Raw genomic sequence first — 22,846 nt, 5'->3', positions numbered from 1 at the left:
CATAATTGGAAATTACATTTCTCTTTGTCAAGAATGCACTTTCTCAACCTCTTTTTTGGCTTTTTGAAGTGCCAGTATTCCTTGTTCACTAACCCCAATTAGTGTTAGATATGTTTAAGAGACCATTAACACCCACCCCACCCAGCCCGTTGGGGTCTTGTCAGTAACTATCAGCAAACTGGTTGGTACTGGGAAAGATTCCAGTATCTCAAGAATACTTACAGTGCTTAAGCCCTAGGAGTTTTAGGCTGTCATCGCCTGTCCCTCAGTTCTGTGGTGGAGAGCACCACTTGCTCTTCCTGCATTACACCTGTGCAAGCCTCTGATGAAGTGACCTACCTGCTGTTTGTCAGCAGCTGCTCAGAGAAGACTGTTCAGTGTGGGCCATTGCTTCCCGAATACGTTAAGTGAGTATCCTGAAGCCAGAGGGATTGGCACAGCAGCCTGGTTGTTAGAGCCAGAATAATTTCTTGGTACCCATTGGTAATAGTTCTTGGAGGTCCTGGGTTTGTACAGACCTGCAGAGCTCTGCTGTCTTCCCAATCCTGCTCTTCTCGAGTGCTCTGAGCCAGAGCAGTGTGCTGGAAAAGGCACCACCGCCGGATTACCGCTGGCTCCCAACCTACAGGTACCTGTGGCAACACAGGCCTTCTGCACAGGTGGTGTCTGAAAAGCCTCAGGTGCAAAAGTTTTGCTCATTGAGCCAAAAGCAAGAACAACACACCCCTTAGCGTTCTCATCAAGAAACACTTATTTACTGAAATTTAGACCACAACCAGGACACTCACAAGGGAGGCCCAGCTCAGGGTCAGGTATGAGCATAGAGTCAGACTGTACCAGAAAACACAGGCGCTTAGAGCTCAGGGAAGGGTGCCTGGGTAATCAGGAGTTGTAACCAAGAAAAATGAAAATCCAGAGCCAAAATAGCTTTCTTGAAATCTTGAGGTTGTTTCTCTTGAATTTCTGCTTGTGATTTTTGTTTTTAGCACTCTGTATACTGTGGCTGAAGTTCCTGCTCCATCTGGTAGTAGCTATTGTGAATATTTTTAAGTTATACAGCGATATAAGTGAATTACAGGGATGTAGGTCAGTTCAAGATGCACTCAAGTCAGGTATTCCTTAGGAAAGGTTTATGGGAACACATAATCATGCAAAATGTCTCTTTACCAGTTTCTGGGAACAAAAGAACAGCAAACTAGTTGGCAAGTTCTGCAGGCCTACCAAAGCATGAGTATTTTTTACCACATGAGGAATTTCTTCATAGACAAAACACTTCTGGCTTAAGGAAACAGTGTAAAATGTGACCCGTGAGGGCAGGTTCCAAAATACCGTACTTCTTTATTTAATAAAAAGCTACGATGAGTCCAGAGGAAAATCCAGAGATGATTTAACTCACTTTTATCAAATTAGCAAGCATTCAGACAGCATTCAACATCAGTGTTTTTGCCATTTCAGCAAGCCCTTTCATCTAAGATAATAGTACAAAACTACAGAGCATCTACCAAGTACAATCATCTCACATACATAACGCCGATCAAGAGCATAACATCTGCAATTGATGTGTTTCAGTATAAAAACCCACATCATTTCAAAATACATTTGCTTGAAAAAAGTTAAGTACGTGCACGAGGAAAGGTGCAATTCTCCTTAGACGCTGTACAGTCGCCACACGTTTTTTTTAAATTGCCGAGAAGTATGTACACTGTGTTCCTCAGTCTGCTGAGTGAAACCGCAGCCATGAACACTCACCTATGTTTAAAACACATCAAGCTCCAAGAAAAAGATGATTCTGAGGTAAGAACCATATAGGTCACCTTCTTTACAGAAGACAGACTTTCACAGCTACCTGCAGAAACTAATGTAACTGTTGCCTTGAAGTTTTCCTTGAAGTTTTTTCTAACAAGTGCTGCTCTACGAAGACCTCTATTCTCCCTGTACGGGAGCTTGTTACAGAGAAAACACAAATGCCTGTGCCATTTGTGAATTAGGTGTAGAAAGCCTAAACCAGAAAGTGATCTTGGAGCTGAAGTTCTGAACTGATATTCTTTCTTGTGAGGAAATTTTTAATAAGTCCTGTTGAACCTGTTACTGAACCTGAAGTGTAAAACAATAGCCTAAAAATAAAACCAGCTTTAATGCTGAATAAATGAAATAACCAAAGGGAGAAAGGAGCAAGACAAGGATTAAAAAAAACCACCATCCTTTCAATCCAGTCTCTGCCACAAACATGGTAATTAAATTAGACAAACAAAATTATATCAGAACCTTTGTATAATTTACCTGAAGGAAGCCTAGAACTATAAAGCCTGCTTATACTACTCTGGGTATTCCTAGAGACGTGATTAACACTAGGGTCACATCTATGTCCAACAACTGAAAAAAGGTCGATCAAGTCCTCAGGATGTTTCCATCCCAGCTGCGGTAACATCACCATCAATATCGCTTATGCACAGAAGTGCACTCGTGTTGGAATAAAGCGTGCTACTGAGAACTGAAATACCCAAATTATTTTGCAATTTGCAGGCAACGAAGCCCACACCTGCTAATATCTTTATTCTTGAGAACATCAGTAGTGCGTATTTGGACTTTTCTCAAGATGCATGCAGAGGTCATCCTGCTGTACAACCTTTGTTCACTATGTGCAGCAGTGGTTGCATACTGTGGCGCGCTCACCAGAAAAGAGGAGCCTCACGTTGCTTTAGATGATGCATCCTCCTGACGTATAGGTCTAAATCTTTGCCAACTTAAAGCTAAGAGTAAAAAAAAAAAAAAAAAAAAAAAAAAAAAAAAAAAAAAAAAAAAAGAAACATCTTTCAGAAGCAAGGCCTCCCAAAAGTCTGCAACTTTGCTCAACAGTGAGAAAATAAACCCCAAAAATGGAAAATGCAAGAGACCCAGTAAGAGCTGACATTTAATCCAAAGATAATACCTAAAGATTTCAGGATACTGAATACTACCTCTCACCTAGAGAGGCAGAAACGTATGCCCATTGCTCCACAGGAGACAGCCACTGCTCACCTCAGTACTTTTTCAGGCTATATGGCAGACCGAGAACCGATTTGGAACCTGTGAAAGGCGGGGAATTCCACACAGCCGAGCTCGTGCGCTTGAAGTAGCGTGGTTTGCTTTTGTAAAAGATGTCCTCCAACTTGGGGCTTACAATTCTCCCGAAGAGCGCATCGATGTTGGGAGGGTTGTAGTACTGCCGGATTACTGCTTGGTTAAGCTGATTCCCTGGAGAAACAAAAGTTAGCGCTCTTTATTTATTTATTTTTAACTGAAATTGCTGTGCAGGCTGGTTGTATGCAGCACGCGCTGGCTCCCTTCATCTCTAATCACACAAATATTGCAACAGGAGAAACTCTTGTAGTTCTATGACATTTTAAAGCTCCCTATTAATGCTTAGAGCTTCAGCATAGATCCCTTCCTTGGTGGGTAAGTATTGCACGAACTGAATTCTGCCCAGGAACTAGAATATATTTGCGAGAAGCGAGGTTTCTCTGCTTCTCTTCCTACAGGTAAAATTAGTTTCAACACAAACTTTTAGCTCCCCTTGGGTAGGTGGAATATGAAACAATAATGGAAGCGAGTACTTCAGAACCAGGACAATAGCCTGCTGCAACCTGGCCTATAACATCTGGCGATATTTTTATTATTTATTTTTTTAAGCCAATGGTTGTCGAGCACACTTTGAGGCCTAGTTCAGAATTCCTCCATTCCCAATGGCAAAATGACACTTGGAGCAGTTAGGGTGGTTTTAAAAAGTTTTAAAAAGTGTTTTTCCCCAGTGTTGTCCCATGAAGCTCCCAGCTGGTAAAAGAGCCCTCGACTCCACACTCCAGCCACGTCACTGCACTGGTTAGGATTTTTAACTGTACAAGGTGCGTGTAGGAGAAGTCGGGCAGAATCTTACACCAGGTCTTATTATGCATCAGAACAAAGCTGCAGGAGGGATAGGCTGGGGGCACGGAGGATATTTTAACCCACTACACATACCACTGGCCCAGGCAGGGATGGGCTTGCGAGGCTGGCTTTCGTCATCAGTAGAGTCATCGCTGTTCAGATCCATGCCATAATTATTGGGATTTATCTTGGGGGGCTTTGGATCTTTCTGGAACTGTGGAGTCATCTGGTATGAATTGCAGACAGGTGAATTCTAGAAGATGAACATATTAGCACGTGTTAGATGCAATAGCACTGTTACGCTTCCAAGTTGTTCCATGACACTTACAGATTAGAATACCTCAGTATTCCACCTCTTGCTGTCTCACAGTTGCAAAACTTAACATTTGGTGCTTTTCAAGCTTTGGTCAAAGAACTTGACCCAAGTTCTACAGTTCTGACCCAAATACAACTTTGCACTGTCTTCTCCTGTTTGCTTAGGCTGCTTAATCAGCTATGGATGACACAGACAAACCAGCAGTACGCGTACCTAATGTAGATTCAGCACTTCCATTCGTTATAAGCACGCCTTAAATAGATTTGTTACATCCTCAAAGCTGGTGCTGAGTAACGCCCTTTAAATATTTTGCAACCAAGCTCCTAGGGTTATTTAATAATTTTAAACTGAATATTACCTTGCAGAGAAAATGCATATAGAACAAACTGCACTGTAATTTTGATGTGAACAGTAAGACCGCTTAAAATGCAAGTCATGAGGGAAAACAAACAAACAAAGAAAAACTTAAAACTGCAGATTTCACCAACCATAAGGTGTAAGTCAGTCCTTAATTTGAGGGACAAATACCTCTGAAGAGTTGAGAACAGTTTTGCTTTTGTCATGGCGTTGTACACATTAAAGTTATCTCATAGTTTGCTGGTTTTGCATTTAAAGATTGAAATACGTAGCTTTACAGGGAGATAAAGATTCATATATTTGTCTTTGATATTCAAGCACTACATTCACCTCCAGCATCATCTTAAATTCCATCAGCTGTGCAGCACAGCTGCAATCCTGTTTATACCAGACTCTGCTGCCACCCCGTGGCTGCTTCCAACTTTGAGTTTCAATATCACTATTTCAGCGTACCTGCTGCCAGCAAGGTTTGCTCACTATTTACACAGGTGGAGTTCAGAGGGGGCAAGGCAACTTTGACTTTAACCACTGCCTTATCCTGACAACTAGAAAACACTGACAAATACTTGCTGCTTCCTTTCCCTTCTTTTCACTCCCCAGAAATCATTTAAGTACTCCAGACCACCAGGAGTCAACTTCAGATACCCGTGGAAAAAAAAAAAGTTACAGAATCCCTTTTTTACTGAAAGGGAATAAAAAAGCAGACGGTAATACTGCCCACAGTTATTACAGCACGCCAGTGCTGGAATCAAAGTTCTCCGATGTAATCTCTTGAAGAAATTTCACCAGAGGGAGCAGAGTTACCTCTTTTTTTTCTGGGTGCTGTGTTTGGGCTACATCTTTAGCCTTTTGTTCCTCTGGTAGTTTCTTCTGTTCTTGCTCCTGCCTCTTTGTCTCTGCTAGCAACTGCTCCTCCTGCTGGCAAGCCGATGTCACAAATGAATTAAGTTTACCTTACAAACTAAACTATGCTGTTAATCCAGGGTTTAACATTTTTTTTATACGCAAAAGAAATCTAAACATCTAATTACAAGTTTTCGTTGCTAGTGGTGCTTTCTATAAGGAGCACTCTGAACGCAGCACAGACACTAAACAATTCTGATGTAATGTTTTGAGCTTTCCTCACCAAGTGGCACAACCTGACCTTCCTATTTAAGGACATGATAACGTGATGACCTCCTGCCTTGAAAAACTTGCTGCTGGCTTCTTCAGGACACACACATCAGGTACCAGCTGACCTCTGAGATGGACAAGTCCGTGCTACTGACTTACTATATCTTAGCCTCTCTTCAGACTAATAGGCGTACAAATACAGTATTTGTAGAGCCCAAGTCATCCTATTCTACAGCAACCATCCAGAACAAGCCAAAAGAATCTGCCCCTAGGCATGCTTATTATTTCCCTCTGGACGCAAATAAACCAAGAGACTGCTAAGTCAAATGGCACACATCTGAAGTTGATAAATCCCACCCAGTCTTAGCAGCAGGACAAGTTATACATGGGTCGGGCACCTGCTGTCAGTGTGCTAACACCACAGCTCTGCCAAGTAAAGACCTAGTGGACGAGTCCCCCTGGAACACTGTCCTTAGGGACAAAGGAGCTGAACAGAGCTGGCAACTTTAAGGGTGTTTTCCTTAGAGCACAAGAACTCTCCACCCCGCTGTGTAAAAAAGCAGGCAGGAGGGCAGAAAACCAGGATGGCTGAGCAAGGACCGGTGGGTCAGACTGAGGCAGAAGGAGATGCACAAGCAGCAGAAGCAGGGACATGTGGCCTGGGAAGAGTCACAGGAGAGGTTTCACTGGCCAGAAGACATAGGCCAAGGAGATTGCCCCCCCCCCCCCCCCGATAAATGAGAAGGGAGAACTGGTAACAGACACGGAGAAGGCCGAGGGACTCAACTTCTTTGCCTCAGCCTTCACTGCCAGCCAGGCTTCCCACATCTCATTTCCCTAAACCCACAGATGAGGGCTGGGGGAGCAAAGTTCCCCCCACTGTAAGCAAAGAGCAGAGGTTGGAGGCCACCTGATGGAACTGAACAGGTACAAATCTGTGGGGCCCGATGCCATGCGTCCTAAGGTCATGAAGCAGTCAGCTAATGCAGTTGCCAAGCCTCTCTCCATCATATTTGAGAAGTCCTGGCAGTCAGGTGAAGTCCTGGTGACTGGAAAACGGGAAATCACTGCCATTTTTAAGCAGGGTAGAAAGGAAGACCTGGTGAACTACAGACCAGTGAGCCTCACCCCTGTGCCTGAGGAGATCATGGAACAGATGCTCCTGGAGGCAATGGTAAGGCACATGCAAGAAAAGGAGGTGATCCGAGACAGCCAGCACAGCTTCACCAAGGGCATTTGAAGGGCAGACTGCTCAGTGGATAAGGAACAGACTGGGTGGCTGCACCCAGAGAGCAGTGGTCAACGGCTCCATGTCCAGGTGCAGGCCAGTGATGAGTGGTGTCCCTCAGGGGCCTGTTTTGGGACCAGTGCTGTTTAATATCTTTGTCAGTGACATAGGCAATGGGATTAGGTGCACCCTCAGCAAGTTTGCAGATGACCCCAAGCTGAGTGGTGCAGCCAACACACCAGAAGGAAGGGGTGCCACCCAAAGGGATCTGGATGAGCCTGAGAAGAGGGCCCCTGTGAGCCTAACGAGGTTCAACAAGGCCAAGTGCAAGGTGCTGCACCTGGATCGGGGCAATCCCAGACAGGAGCACAGGCTGGGAGAAGAACTCACCGAGAGCAGCCCTGCAGAGAAGGACCTGGGGGTTTAGGTGGATAAAAAGCTCGGCAGGAGCCAGCAGTGTGTGCCTGCAGCCCAGGTGGCCACCTGCATCCTGGGCTGCATCAGCAGAGGGGTGGCAGCAGGGCAGGGGGGGGATTGTGCCACTCTGCTTTGCCCTCCTGAGGCCCCACCTGGAGCCCTGCGTCCTGGTCTGGGGCTCCAGCACAAGGATGTGGGGCTGTAAGAGTGAGCCCAGAGGAGCCACAAAGATGCTCAGAGGGCTGGAGCACCTCTCCTATGGAGAAAGGCTGAGAAAGATGGGAACGTTCAGCCTGAAGAAGGCTCCAGGGAGACCTCATTGCAGCTTTTCAATACTTAAAGGGGGCTTATAAAAATGGAGAGCACCTTTTTGCTCAGTCGGATGATGGTAGGACAAGGGGGAATGGTTTTAAACTAAAAGGGGAGATTTAGATTAGAGGTTAGGAGGAAATTGTTCACTCAGAGTGTGGTAAGGCACTGGCACAGGCTGCTCAGGGAAGCTGTGGATGCCCCATCCCTGTTTAGTTAATCTACGCCAGAATGACCAGTGCAGAAAATAACCTTATAAAGTCTACAGCCTGTACTTGTGTTTCTGCCAAAAGTGGTATAAATATAAAATTGGGATGTTGCTTCTGAAAAATCTGGAATTGTTTTTTGACATCAGAGAAGTACAGATACACCCAGGCACAAAGAGAAAAGCCAAAGCCTTCAATTCAACAGGTGCATTATCTGTCTTTTCTTCTTGCTCTGCTGCCATCTAGACAGCGAGCACAGCTGCTGTCCATTCCAAAACAAACCGAGGACACACTTGACAGAAGTGCTTTAGCTGGCTCTAGTTCAGAAGTGCAATCGCTCGCTCATCAGGGTTCTTAGCAGCTTCAGAGCTCAGCTGCTTCAAACAAGAGGCCACTGAAGCCAGAGGCATGTCTACTTACTTTTTTCTTCTCCGTTTCCTTCTGGAGCTGTTCTTTAGCAGCCAGTACTTCCTTCTGGAGGCGAGCTGCCTTCTCTTGCTGTTCACGTTGCCTGAGAACCAAAGCAACGGACCGTTACACTCAACATTGTACAGGGGTACCCTGCCATCCACAGAGCCTGCTGCAAATCCCAGCTTTTCAAGGCGCTCCCCATCATACTTCCTGCCCTGAGCTCTGAACTACTTCTTGGCAGCTCAGTACCCCCAACAGTCCAGAAGCACCTGGTACAAAACAGCTCTTTGGTGCTCAGACCTTTCACTAATGCCCTCTGTTCCTGCTTCTTTTCAAAGTCCCAGCACAGAATTTAACGCATAAGTGGATATTAGCTTACTTTTCTGCTTGGATCCTCTCCTGTTCCTTCCTCTTCTCCAGCTCTCTCTCGGCAGCCAGCTGTTTCTCCCTCTCCTGTTCTGCCTGCCTCTGCTCAGCAATCTTCCTGGCACGTTCCTGCTCCTCTTCCTTCTTCTTCTGCATTAGCTCTTTGTGCCGACGGTCCTCCTCCTCCTGGTAAGCAGAAGGGAACTACTTACACCCCACTGTACTGGAACAGGCTCAGGAACAAAGAATCAGGACCACCTTATCTGACCAGTAGCCACCACCATGTTCTTCATCTTTGAGACACAGGGTTAACTGAGAAATTAACACTCGCTGATTCCTAACATAAGGCCTTCAGTAAGAATCTGTACGGAACTGCAGAAGAAATGCAGGTCACAAACACCACTAACAGCTCACAGGATAGCGCAAGAGGAAGCACAACACTGCAGACAGCTTTGAGGACAAAGAGCTTCTCCGCTACCCTAATTTTTACTCATTTGGGTCGTTAGTACTCCTGGCCGGATTCCTTGCTCACAAAGACCACGGCAGACCACAGCCATTCTAACTGCACGCAGGACAACGGGATGGGCTCCAGCACAAACCTGCAGCAGTGCTTTTTGTTTCCTGGCCTCTTCATCCTGCCTGCGCCGGGCCTCCGCTTCTTCCATTTTCTTGGCAGCTGCTTTCTTTTTGATCTTCTCTTCTGCCAGCCTTTCTTCCCGCACCTAAAACACACACAGCTAGCTGAATACTTAAGTCTCAGATGGGACAGTGCTCTGTGAACATGAATTACCATGGCAGTAAGGCTTAAAGATGCAAAACTCCCACCCTCTTATGAAGTGAAGATATTTTTTTTGGCCACCAGGAATCAATGGGACCCGTGCTTTATTTTAAAAAGGGAACATTTAGGGAAATTACCTTCTTTTACATCTTCACAGGAATCTACGACTACTATTCTGGTACTTATACGTCTAATATCACAAGTCACGAGGACGTATTGTAAGAAGCACAAAATAAATAAAGCAGATGGAAATACTGAAAGCAAAACAAATGATTGCTGCAGCCACATCTGCAAATTGTCTGAAAATCTCAGGCACAAGATAAGGTCTGGAGGAAGTATGTTTATTTTCACATCTTCATCCAGTAGTCAAATAAGAGAACGACTTTAAGTAGATAAAGCCAGACTAATGGTTTTATCTACTTGAAGTTGTTTCCCTACATGACTAGTAAAGCCCTAGCACAGCCCACTTAACTTCATAACTCTAGAAAATAAAGGTTTTCACCTGCCATTTGCTGTAACCAAGAGAAAGCTCAGAATCACTAAGCGCTATGTTTCTGGACGTGTCTTCATTCAAATGTTCTCCAGTTCATTCTCTGAATTTCAGCAGCCTCAATTCCTCTTTCTGGAAGGCACACTGACATCGCGTCACTGTTCAAGCAGAACGGTCCTTACCTTCTCAGTCTTCTCATCAAGTAGAGCCAGCTTCTGCTCAATGCGCCTTTTCCTCTCCTCCTCCATTTGCTCTGCCCGTTCCCGAGCTTGCAGCACTTTACGGAGGCGCTCTTCACGCTTCCTGTAGGACACAGCCCAACGTTAGCGGTGTCAGCTAGCTGGATGAGTTTCTTATGTAGAGTTTGTAACTCAAATATAAGGCAACAGAGACAGTTCTTGGGCAGCACAATATTCAATGTACCGGTGCCCTGGTTTTGGCTAGGATAGAGTTAATTTTCCTCCTAGTAGCTGGTAGGGTGCTATGTTCTGGATTTAGGATAAAAATGACACCCTGATGTTTTAATTGCTGCAGAGCAGTGCTTACACCAAGCCAAGGACTTTTCGGCTTCTTGCTCTGTCCTGCCAGCAGGCAGGCTGGGGGTGCAGCAGGAGCTGGGAGGGGACAGACCCAGGACGGCTGACCCAAAGTGGTCAAAGGGGTATTCCATACCATCTAGGGTCATGCTGAACAATAGATAGGGGTGGCTAGCCGGGGTGGGGGGCCGGCTGCTCGGGGTTAGGTTGGGCATCGGTCAGCGGGTGGTGAACAATTGCGTTGTGCATCACTTGTTTGTACGCATTAGTAGTAGTAGTACTGTTATCGTTATCATCACGTGGTGCTTAGCTGCCAGCCAGGTTAAAGCGCAACAACCGGGTAAGCTGTTTAAACATTGGCAGTATCTTTAAGCTCCATCTGAAATACAGGACTTGAGGCAGAAAGCTGCAAAAGCAGTCAACTACAAAAGTTAACTTTTTAGTAGCATCTTAAACACTACGCAAACAATACTGTCTTCACAGTGTACGCAGACAAGAATTTTTGCTGCGCATCTGGAATTTGCAAGACAAATAGCCTAGATACAGGGCCCTGCAGGACCAGAGAGAGCAGTTCAGAGAAGGCAGAAGGCTTATACTCACATCTTTGCCTCTTCTAGTCGCCGCTTCCTTTCTTCCTCCACTTTTTGTTTTCTCAGCTGTTCGGCCTCTTGCTTTTTCCTCAGAGTCTCTAGCTTCTGTCTCTCCTTTTCCTGAGATGGATTGAAACATGATTATACTCAGCTGACAGGGCTTCTTTCTACCTCAGCCTGCTCAGATTAATTAAGGACCCAGAGATAACACCATGGAACTGCAGCTGCAGCCACAACCAAGGGATGGTAAGAAGCCTGAAATAGAGCTCAGGTAACCTGTGATGTGGTCATGGATGTCTGGGAACCGATATGATGGACAATGAGGAAGTGGTATTAATCCTTGAAAGCAAGAAAAGAAGCTGACTTGTTGGAACCGAAGCATCAGCTCCTAAAGTTCAGGCAGCTTCCACAGATTGCGGACAGAAAACACCGTGATTTATGTTGGTAAAAGGAACCAAAAAAGCAGTGCTAATGCTTGGCAATAACACTAACATCCTGCAGAGAGCGAAGAGGACAGATGGTGCTCTAGGAAACACATTGCTTGCTTCAGCTCAGAGCTCTCACAGTCTTCTTTGCTTCCCACAAAGATTTATCTCGTGGTAAACCACCACCATTTAGACAGAGTGCTTGCAGCTTGTTTCAAGCACACAGTTGGCCCCATATATCATCTACACAGAAATGCAGGGCGTTTTTCTCATTTCCCCAAACAATCCAGCTAACTCAGCCGAAGCCTGCTGTCAATTAGAAGAGCAAGATCCAACCATCATTACACTCATGGCAAACACATTAAGATAAAGTAATTTAATGCCAGACTGCACACTGCAAATGCCTCGTTATGACAACTCTAGTCTCACTGCAAGCAAAGCCATTGATAAGCAGAGGGAAATACTCAGACTAATTACCTTATGCTGAGCTTCATGTTGTAAATGATTGGTAACTAATATCCAAACTAAGTTAGAGCTATCAATTATCTCTTTCTGCTCTCATTTTTCTTAGTTACGCTAGCCCCCAAATGGAAAAAGTCTTAAGGGGGAGGTTGCCCACAGTGGAACAAAACCTAAGATATAATTTTCAATGCAATCACAGCAAAGGATCCACAGAGAAGAGACTTTTCTTATCACACCAGCTCCTTTGCCAATACAGACAGTAACGTCAGCAGGAATACCACTGAGATTAGAGGTTGAATACTTCACTACCTCTTAATGATAGGCTTCTCTTAGCTCCTGGAGTACAGCAAGACTCCGAGCAGTGCAACCATGACAGCTTTAAGCAATACAAGTTCAGATATTAGATTCCCAAGATATAAGCTAGACGCAGGAAAAAGCTTCAGCAGTGTTCCCTCCTCTCCCTTCCCAGCTTTCTTGCAAGTGAAAACAAGCCCTAGGTCTACCTTATTTTGCAGGCAAGTTGTTGGGTATGAAAAGTACGAGCAATCTATGCTCGGCACGCTAGTTTCTAGTGCATCCCTAGGTACATCAGTGAAGCTACACCCCTGTCCCAGCATTACACTGTCAGAGCTGTATTCTGGAACAAACACTACAGCACGCTGATTGAAACCGGCTTTTCACAAACACTGACTTCTCTTCCAAGTCAAACAGCAAATCTAAATCTAGAGCTGGTACAGGAGAGGGGTGCCCACCTGGTGCAGGCATATTCCTACTGTAAGTCCAGCCTATGCAATTAAATGGACATTACTTATGACAAAATTGTTTTTCTCTGTGTTCTGATTGCACAGAACAACTCCTTTTGCAAATATAGAACCTCATACACCCCAAAAAACACTCTGCTTGGGTTCTTGTGATGCTGTAAACTTCACTGTAGTAACACCTAGGTAGAGGCATCTGCCTGCAGACACAAAGGCATGCCACCCATCTTCACTAAGAGCTGGCTGCAACAAGTACACTCCCCCTTGATAGTGGTGCTTATTAAATTTGGGGACTCAAATGCCTGTCTCATTGACACAGCGGTCTCCTATTAGACAAGCTCATGTTTCTTTCTGTAAGAGCCTCCAAAAGTCTGGTAAGTCTGATAAACCTCAGAATCCTAGAACATCCCGAGTTGGAAGGGACCCACCAGGATCATGGAGTCCAACTCCTAGGTTCCCAAAGGACCACCCCGAAAAAATACAAATAAAAAAAATCAGACCACGTCTGAAAGCACTGTCCAAAAGCTGCTTAAACTCCAGCAGCTCGGTGCTGTGACCACTGCCCTGGGGAGCCTGTCCCAGTGTCCAACCACCTTCAGGGTGAAGAACCTTTTCCTGATTTCCAGCCTGAACTGCCCCTGTCACAGCTCCACGCTGTTTCGCAGAGCACAGTGGGACAACTGACCAGCAAGCAATGCCCTTCTTGATGCACCCCAGGATACGGTTAGCTCTCTTGGCTGCCAGGACATGCTGCTTGCTCACGTTCAACTTGCTGTCAACCAAAAGCCCTAGATCCCTTTCTGCAGGGCTGTTCTCCAGCATCTCATCCCCCAGTCTGTACAGATAGTCAGGGTTGCTCCTTCCCAGGTGCAGAATGAGGCACTTGTTCTTGTTAAACTTCATATCATTGGGGGATTGCCCAGCTCTCCAGTTTGTCCAGAGGCAAGGCCTCTCCACCCTCAATAGGGTCAACAGCTCCGCCCAATTTGGTATCATCTGTGAACTAGCTCAGAAACCTTAAAGGCTTTCATCCAAATCATTTATGAAAACATCAAAGAGGACTGGTCCTAAAACGGAGCTCTGGGGAACTCCACTAGTGACAGGTTGCCAGCCTGATGTAACCCCATTTACAAGAACCCCTGGGCCTGACCCATCAGCCAATTGTTCACCCATCTTATTATGTTTTTATCTGACTGCATTCTGGTCCTTTCATCCAGAAGGATACTATGAGAGACAGTATAAAAAGCTTTACTGAAACCCAGAAAGATCACATCAGCTGGCTTCCTTTGGTCAACCTAGATGGGTGATCTTGTCATAAAAGGAAATTAAGTTTGTTAAACATGACCTTGCCCTTGTGAAGCCATGTTGGCTGCATTGTTCTTCAGGTGCTTTTCAATAACTCCCAAAATAATCCTCTCCATAGTTTTACCAGGCACTGAAGTGAGACTGACAGAACATCAGGAGCATGGATTTAAAAGGCATTTGCTAAGTTCTCACTCGTTAAAAAAAAGTCCTTTCTAGGAGTCTTTGGACATGGAGACTTGAGCTATACACCCAAACTGCAGTATTCAAAATCCTCTTTGTTTTCATTTCCCAGTTATTTCCAGTTTTCCTTCCCTTGTTAGTTGCCAGTACCACAGGGGAATGCCAGAGAAATAAAGCTTAGAGTCTGAATCAGAAATCTTTAGGAAGCTGACTAGTAACAAGTTTACTTAATTTATGTAAATGTAAACAGAGAGTTTGAAGTTGCTGCTTAGTTTAATATGGGTGGGAAAGGTTGTTTTGCATCTGTGCTTTACCTTAGACACTCTTTAGACCATCACCTACCAGCTTACAACAGTCTTTACTTACCTTGGGATCAATTTGGAGAGGAGCGTTGTGCCTGATGAAAGACTTTATTACTCCGTTTCTCCCCACAGAACTTGGGGTCATTAGGAGCTGGTTCTTCTGCACAGTGTGCAAAAATGTTTTGAAAGGACGTACAACCTAAGAGAAGAATGCCAAAAAACAATGTTCAGGTGTCAGTAGGAAACAATTCTTGGGGAAGTACAGCAGGGTTGTAAGGATCTTACTTTGCTGGCTGGAAAGGTAGGGGATGGGGTCTTTCTTCTGGGAGGAGAAAGCCCTCCATCTTCTGCTTGCTGATTGTCATAGCGGTGATCCACAGCTCTTTTGTAACTTGTTTTTCTCCTGCAAGGAAAATACAATCTATGGTACACCACAAATTCTCCCGATCGTCTCAAGTTCAGGTTTTAAACAAAGATCATAAAACTACCCTATCTTTAAAGGTACTTCATTGTGTATACTTAAGTAGTTATCTAACAAAATTTCCAACGTGATAGAAGATACAAATTAAATCATCTTTTCACAGAGGCAGAGAAAACTTATTGCAAGAGTTCCATAGTCACAAATCACTGAAGCCCTTTAACAGTGGTTCAGTGTTGAACCTGTTTTGAACAGGAGACTGGATTACAGACCTCCACAGGTACCTTCCAACCTGAGCAATTCTGTGAGTATACCTGGCACTTTGGGGTGGTTCCTGGGTCTCCCCATTCTTATTTACGTTGCTTTCTGAAAGAAAACAGTTCAACAGTTAGTTCTAGTCCCCCCCAAAATCCCTTCTAACACTGCTTTGAAAGCAAACAACAGATTTAGAAGCTAGCAAAATAAGGAAAAAAAAGGCCGCCATGCAATATGCACAGCAGGATCTTGTTGCTTGCTTTCAGAAGTAACCATACAGTATCATATGAACCTAGAAATACACAATAAAGCAAAGCTGTCTGGAGTTACGCACGGTACACAGTTTGCACCAATACACTATTGAGTTTTGCACAGATACAGTGCAACAGCTTGCTTCAGAAACAGGATGCAGCTAGGTCTCCCATGACCTGAGCACATGTAACCCTTCATCTTCATGACATCCCAGCCTGTTTCCATACATTTCCCAGAGCGGAAAATGGCAAGTCCAGCACAGGTTCCTAGCTGCTTATCTCTTCAAACAAAACGTGTTTCAAATATTTGATTAGTTTTTCAAATTGGGCTTTCAAATTGACTAGCAAGCCTTTCAAATTTCCAGTCTCCCAAAGTCATGACTATTTAAAATTCTGCCACAAAAAGCCTCTGGCAGTTACCGTTGTTGTTCATCTCCTGCGGCTGTTCATTTCTGTTGACAGTCCGAGAGCGAAGCGACATTCGTGGACCTTCAAAGTCCTGCAGGAAAAACAAATGAGTTTCAACACAATTCTCGCACAGAAACAGGCAATTACTGCTTCAAATCATGTCGTCACGCTGGCACAGATGCTGTAATATTACCAGAGGATACAAAGATACCAGAAAGTATTAGAACCAGCACCCAGAGTGACGCCTTGACCTCCAGCTGTGAAAAATATCTTGGGACACCATCCTAGCAAATCCCTTGATGTCACGTCATCAGCAGAAGCACAGACGTTAACACAGAGCATGAGCATCTGCAACGAGGGATTGACTGCTCAAACTGAATGGATGAACTCAGACTACTGAGGACAAAAGCATTCCTAGATGGAAACCTGTTTATGTTCGCTGGTCTTCTGGCAAAGAACCAGGCAATGCCCATTTTACTTCGCAATGATGAACAAACAAGACAGCCACAACAAACAGCTCATTTCCTGGGTTTATCTATTTCTATTATTAATGAGATATGCACTGCTGCTTGCCGCCTTTGCACTTACACAAAAACAAAGTTACTTCTTTGACAGAAGAGCTGTCAACGCCCTTTGAAATCTGCACTCTGCTTGCAGTGCAAGCATTAATTCCCAAATAAAATTCCCATAAATCCCCAAACCCACCTTGGTCAGCAGGTAGGCTGGCAGCCATAAAGGATTTGGGTACGCAAGGAAAAAAGAAGGATGAATATTTCATCCTCCGCATTTTTTGTTCTTTTTTTTAGCATCACATCCTAAGGCTAGGTATAGGAAGCATCTTGCTGGCCAACAGAATCACGTGGATCTGGTTAATTTGATGTCAGGCCTAACAAAAACCTGACCTTTTAGTAACAGCACGCATAAAGGTATCATCTTTGTCTATAGGAACGCATAAAGACATTTTCGGTTTTGAAAAGGCTGCTGAGTAGCCACATTTTCCTGCTGCTCACAGCTCACAAAGGAAGCCTCTGGAGGGAACCAAACCACAGTCGGTTTGCTCTGAAAATTGCCAATAGATAGATCAAGGTACAGAAACACAAGATAAAGATCCTCTTCTCGCAGTCTGCAAAACTGTGGGTTCATTTTTTTCCTCTCCACATCTGCACTTTAAGCTTTTCCACACCTGAAATTCAGGCACGTAAGGTCCACAAGCACTAGAAGAAATGAATTTATTTGAACTTGTGCAGATCTGCTGAGAAGCACAGCCATACAAGTACATATAAGCCTGTCCTTGCTTACAGAAGTTCGAAGGCCACAGAGCTCAACTCCATTAATTCAGTCTTTTATTGAAAATTATTCTCAGCAGTACACTGACAAAATCCTGGGAATCCTTCCTCATGAAGGCAGTGACAATTCTGGAGGGATATGTTTTGACCTGAATGAGATTTACAGATTTCTGTGGTTGTCAAAGACAAGCTGACAACCTTTCAGCAATCTGCAGGACTCGTGAAAAGGTCAAAGGAGCTTTAAAAACACAGAAACCTTAGAGAAACAGCAATAGCGTACCAACTCTGCCCAACTCAAAAAAAATACTAAATTATAAGGAGATTGTTTAACCATCTACGTATGAATTCAGGACTAAATTTTCATACAATATATCTCTAGCAAATGGATAAGAAACAGCCAACAGAAAGCAGGCCTCTACTTAGAATGCCAACAATACCAAGGACTGAATTTAGTGCTTGTATGCAATCATTTACATCACTAAAATGCACACATTTAAATATATTTATAAAAGATAGGGATGTTATTTTTGAAATTTGCCTTAGCTTTGAAATATTAGAGATTGTAACACCATACAGGATGCCTACCTTTGCCTGCATCCAAAATAAGCCTCGTGTCAGCTGCGCTCATTTTCTGAAGTAAAACTTGACTGGCTTTTATTCTGATAATTTTGAACACTGTGATTAAAACAGACCTGACAGCATCAGACTTCTCTCTAGTCCGTTGATCAGAACTGGGTGTGCTATGGATAGGCTCACACCTGTATCTGAACTCAGTGCTCTGCACTTGCTTTATTCAAGTGCTGTGCACGAGGTTGGCTGAGCCTGGCTGCCTCTCGTCAGAGCTCCCCAGTCCCTCAGTGATGAATTAGAGATGTACTCTACACATCCTGCTCAAAAACCAGTGCAAACAAGAACGCTTTTAACCTCTGCGCAAAACTTACCAACTTTGAGGGGGTAGAAGGTCCAGGAGGAGGTCTAGAATAAAAAAAAAAAAAGGAGGTAGCTATGGTTAATAACGTTGAGGAAACTGGGAAGAGACATGGTAGACACAAGCCATGCATTTTATATTAAGAGTTACTGCTGGAAAGGAAACAAAAGCAAACAAAAAACCCTCCACAAGAATGATATTGATGGTTAAAAAAAAGTCTTGAAGCACTCACCCAGTTTTGACAACTGTTTCTTCATCCTCTGGTACCTCTTCAGAGCTGGAGCCTAGAGAAAAGAAAAAAGGGTGCCAAAGTTATAACGTACAGGCCAGGACACTCTGCAAGGTTCACTCAGGACTGGTGTCTGCTCTGCCTCCTGAGTTACTGCCTGCAATTCAAATGCATGCCACTTCAAGCAAGGGCAGCTTAATACAAAGTAGTAGGAGGGAAGAAAAAAAAAAAAGTTGCCTGCGATTTTAATATATTTTCAATTACAGGTGAGTTCAAAGCGATATTCAAAGCGCTGACGTTAGGAGTGGCCGGGTTTGGGCTCCGACTCGTTTTGCATGGCCGTGTCCAGATATCAGCAGCAGTAAAACCAGCATTATTTGCAGAGTGCTGCTCCCTGCTAAGCACTCCAGCTGGCGCAGCGGTAGCCGGCTTTCCAGTACCAACACAGGCTGGGAAATGCTGTTAATAATTAAGGCAGATATGCAGCTCCAGACTGAGAGGAGTAAACACGGCCAGACATCTCACGGAAAGGGAAAGTCAGGAGTCTGCTCCGCAACATCCTTCACTGCTGGTACTGAAGGAAACCCAAGCCCAGGGGCTGTTCACATAGCCAGTGCAAGAACTTATGCATAGAGATGCAGCAGGCATCATGTTGTTGATTAACACCTACACAATTAGCCATTTGCTTTGGGCTTTCAGACATTAACAAGCTCGCCTGGAGCTTTCTGAAGCACCTAATTTCCTCTCCTTAAACCCCAAAAGTTTGACTGAGCAAGAGATCAGTCATGTCAAGCAGTGCTGAGGGAAGACATAATGCCTTCCTTAAACCTCCCAGACAATCCAGACCTGGACAACACAGATCGATATTTAATCTGTGCAGAAAATGTTATTTGGGTGTCTCTTCAAAAGTTACTGGTAAGAACAGTTCCCTACAGCTTCATTTTTACAGAGGGGGCCCTCGACACAGAGCTAGAAACTTGGCCAGAACTCCGCACTGCCTGGTTAACTGTACAGGAAATCCTACAGGAACTGCAGCACTCTGATTCTGCAAAAACATTTAACTAGAGCAGTTAAGCTGAAGTGGAGGAAAACCCCTTGTCCAGATACATCCTTCCCCAGCTAAACTGTATAATTCACACAAAGTCTGTTTTAGACAATACAAACACCACGCGGCTGTAACACGACCGATGAACACGTCACTGTAGCATTATTTCAGCTGTCCCAGTTCTCCCACCAAGCAAACAATCAGTTTTGCAGAAGAGCCAACCTTGCCTCGATTTCTAACACCCTGAACTTCTCTCATCTCACTTGCGTTTCAGGAGCCATTTACTAGCCCACCAGTTACTAGCCACTTCACTGAGCTTGCAAAAAGGAGAGGTTACATCCAGCACTTTGTTCTCCTGCACCAAAACCAACGCTTGCATTCCAGCAGCACAGAGCAACACTTAAACCACCGAGTGGCCCCTCGCAGAAACCTGCCTCTATTACAGACTAAGCGTGAAAAACTGTTTTAAGAAATTTGAGAAGCTCGGTCTCCAAATTTCTTTCTCAAAAAAGAGGCTCTGGAGGAAGCAGGTTATTTGTAAAAAGCAGTGAATACACACACAACAGCTACCTTGTTTCCCAGAAAACAGGCAGGACATGGCCCATACTGCTCTTAGAGAGCTACAAAAAGCAACAAACCCCGTTTGCCAGCTTTCTCCTCAACTTCATCAGCTATCACCACAGAAACAGATGTTAAGACCGTTCTCTCACACGATTTAAAAGGCTGAACTGGCAAGCCATAAACTTGATTCCCAGTTCTTTAAGCTCACCCCTGTGTAGGAATGTAACTTTCCCGGCTGCAAAACCCAATCACGCAGGGTGGTTACTGTAAAAGCGCCCCCATTCGGCTGCCTGCCATGACCAGGATGTGAATATGCAAGAACTGTTAGCAGAAAACTGCTGCCTCCTGAAGCAGGAGCAAGCCTCAACCACTGGGCAATGTTCTGCAGTGCCTGGCTGTTCCCCTGCTCCTGGCAAGGCTCCTGGGACTTCCCCTACAGCTTTTGGGGCTGTCTGGAGGGAAAATACATTGTGCTTTATCTGCTGGCTACTGTGTGGATTCTCACAACTAACAAGCCCTGGAGCTATGGTCCCACACAACTGGAAAGCAGTACCTCAACAAAACGAGCAGGAACAGTGCAAAAGAAACTTATTTGGTGACATCCAAACTTACCGTTCATGCCACTGGAGGACACGGACAGCTTCTGAGGTGCCCTGCTCTTGACCGCTGTCCTGGCACTGGATTTCCGGATCTGACTTTCCCTCTTCCAGGCTCGTGAGTATTTCTCTGCCAGCGAGGTTCTGGAAGTCAGGGAAGTTTTACCCAGCAGGCTTCTGCGCACAGAGCGCCGGCTCTTCCGAGAGCCTTTAGGAGTCTCTGGGCTGTCCCTCACACACTGGGCAGGTTCTTTGTCAGCCTCTTCGTGAGCAGAGACATCCATCTCCTCCAGCCTGGGCTCTTCACTTAAAATGATCGAAGCATCAGCTGAAGCATCAGCTGCTTTTGCTGTCTCCCCCTTCGACACAGTCTCGCTTTTTCCTGCATCTTTTGCCTCGGGGGTGGGAGGGACCACCAGCTCAGGTGATGCTGGCCCAGGCTGTGGCTGGGCAACACTGCTCTCCTCCGGATGATCAGCATCAGGGCTCAACAGGATGCTTGCAGAAGGCTTCTCTGCTGGTTTAGAGGCACTCTTCTGGATGCACAGCTCAGCACTGTTACGATCGCTGAGGCCAATTTCTACTACGGGAATCATCCCTGCACTCAGACGGTCAGGAAGTAACTCTGAGCACTTAGCGGGTGCTGCAGCCTTGGAGCTCGTCAGCTGCTGGGAGACAGTTTGAGCTGAAGACAAGCGCGAGGCTTCTTTGACCTCAGTGCTGAGTGGTTCCACGTTTTCTTTGTTTTGGAGTTGCTGGGAAGATCGCTTGGAGGGTACCAGTTTGAGACTGCTAGTCCTCCTTCTAGATAATCTAACAACAGAGACAGCATGTTAGAGCGGGACTGGGCACAGGAGCAGACCACAACTCCTATCACAACAGTCCCTTTGCAACTCAGAGTGTACTGTTCCCAGACTGAAGCAGCAATAAGTACAGATAGCTTGCCTGTGTCTCTATTTGTAAGGTTGCTGCATTACAGTTAGGTTATGTTTGTGTTGGAGGCTTCGTGTGTCTGAAAGCCCTTCTGTGAGAAGCTAAGTTGTGGTTTTGCAGTAGAAAGCTAACCTTCTGTATTCAAAGGTAGTTGTGTAGGCATAAGAAGGAGAAATGCTAAGGAGGCAAGCGGACAGTAGAAGGCCTCACTGTTCCAGAATAAGGTAGGAGACTGAGAGAAACAGGATGAGCAGTGTGAGAACAAAGATCACAACTTCTCAAAACATAAGAAAGGAAGAAAAAAAAAAAAGAAAAAGAAGAAAACAAAGGGTTGAAGAAAAAAAAGTACATATATGGTAAAGAGGAGTGTCGAGTAGCTTGTGAACCTGCAGTACTCAGCCAATGAGGAACGAGGGGAGGTGATCAGGTGTCGGGTAATAGAGAACAGAAGGTTATGATATGTTCACCATAACGTGCTCCTATTTGGCAGGATGCCCGCCACTGCAATCCCAAATAAAATAGCTTCACAGAAGGTCCCGTCTGAAGAAAATAACTGAGATTTTTCTCATGCTTCCATGCACAGACAGGAACGTGCAAAGAAACAAAGGTAAAAGCAGGTTTGACATATACGGAGCTGCAGAAAGGAACTAAAATGACACGATTGTATTAGTGAGAGAAGGAAGAAGTGGGAGACACAGAAGGGGCCCGGGTGAGGGAAAGAACAAACAGGATGCGTGAAAGGGACGCCGCTGAGGGAGACAAAATCGGGAGACACGAAAGGTGGGAGAAAAGAGAAACGGGGCACACAACTGGGACCCCGATGAGCGATAATGGCCCACCCCCAGCCGAACACCCGCTGCTGCAGCACACTCAGCCCACGGGCTGCAAAACACAACACACACCCGGCCCTTTAACACTACACGCAGGCGATGCAGGCTGATAGCCCCCTTGGCAGCCCGTTATCTCCGAGTTTCCCCCCTCAGCCCTCAGAGGAGCCTTCAGCGGCCCGGGCGCTGCCCACCTCCTCCTGCCGCCATCCCCCTGCAGCACCGAGGCCCTCTTCTTCCTCTGCCGGCTCTTCTGCGACGGCGTCTTGGGCAGCAGCTCCGGCTCGTCGCTGTAGTGGCTGCGGGGAGAGGCGAGGGGAGAGGTGAGGTGAGGTGAGGCGAGGTGAGGGGGAGCCGCGGGCGGGCCGCTGTGAGGGGGCGGCAGCGCGGCCGTTACCTGCCGAACATGCGCGCCGCCTCGTCGCGGATCTCCCGCAGCCACAGCAGCTCGGTGTCGTCCACCTGCCGCAGGAAATTGGCCAGCAGCCGGCCGCAGGCCGCGGGGAGCTGCTCGGGGCCCGGCATGGCGGCGAAGGGGCCCAGCGCAGCCGTCATGGCCGCCATCGCCTCAGCGCCAACCGCTCCCGGGCCGCCGAGAATTCAAACGCAACGCCCGCCCCCCGCCTCGGCGCCGCGGCGCCCTCAGCCTATCGGCGC

At 45.7% G+C, this 22,846-nt stretch overlaps 1 protein-coding gene across 2 annotated transcripts; it reads right to left on the bottom strand.

Annotated features, from left to right (window-relative positions):
• Positions 1-1,318: 1,318 nt before the first annotated feature.
• On the bottom strand, positions 1,319-22,756 carry INCENP (inner centromere protein). Of its 2 annotated transcripts, XM_084522035.1 has the most exons (18): positions 22,587-22,756; positions 22,384-22,488; positions 20,446-21,242; positions 18,231-18,282; positions 18,012-18,045; positions 15,797-15,875; positions 15,185-15,236; positions 14,738-14,855; positions 14,517-14,651; positions 11,031-11,140; positions 10,077-10,197; positions 9,226-9,348; positions 8,640-8,812; positions 8,270-8,360; positions 5,381-5,494; positions 3,997-4,156; positions 3,019-3,234; positions 1,319-2,750 (listed from the first exon to the last, which is right to left on the bottom strand). In XM_084522035.1, exons 1-17 carry the CDS (start codon positions 22,751-22,753, stop codon positions 3,020-3,022), a joined length of 2,646 nt encoding a protein of 881 aa, XP_084378161.1. In that variant the 5' UTR covers positions 22,754-22,756; the 3' UTR covers positions 1,319-2,750; position 3,019. The 2 variants fall into 2 exon arrangements, with proteins under 2 accessions (XP_084378161.1, XP_084378162.1); XM_084522036.1 differs by lacking the exons at positions 1,319-2,750; positions 5,381-5,494 and having other exon boundaries at positions 2,881-3,234.
• Positions 22,757-22,846: the final 90 nt, after the last annotated feature.

Source organism: Aythya ferina, assembly GCF_964211825.1.
Source record: "Aythya ferina genome assembly, chromosome: 5".
NCBI lineage: Eukaryota > Metazoa > Chordata > Aves > Anseriformes > Anatidae > Aythya > Aythya ferina.
Note: the sequence above shows the minus strand (reverse complement) of the source record. Positions and strands in the feature narration are given on the sequence as shown.

What these genes read in the sequence shown, in the direction of transcription:
- INCENP (XM_084522035.1), bottom strand. Translation starts at nt 22,753, where the DNA reads ATGGCGGCCATGACGGCTGCGCTGGGCCCCTTCGCCGCCATGCCGGGC. An exon ending in CTCTCCAAATTGATCCCAAG is followed by an intron (nt 11,141 to 14,516) that starts GTAAGTAAAGAC and finishes AATCCATCTCAG; the next exon opens with GAAAAGGAGAGACAGAAGCT. An exon ending in GAGAGGATCCAAGCAGAAAA is followed by an intron (nt 8,361 to 8,639) that starts GTAAGCTAATAT and finishes TTTGGTTCTCAG; the next exon opens with GCAACGTGAACAGCAAGAGA.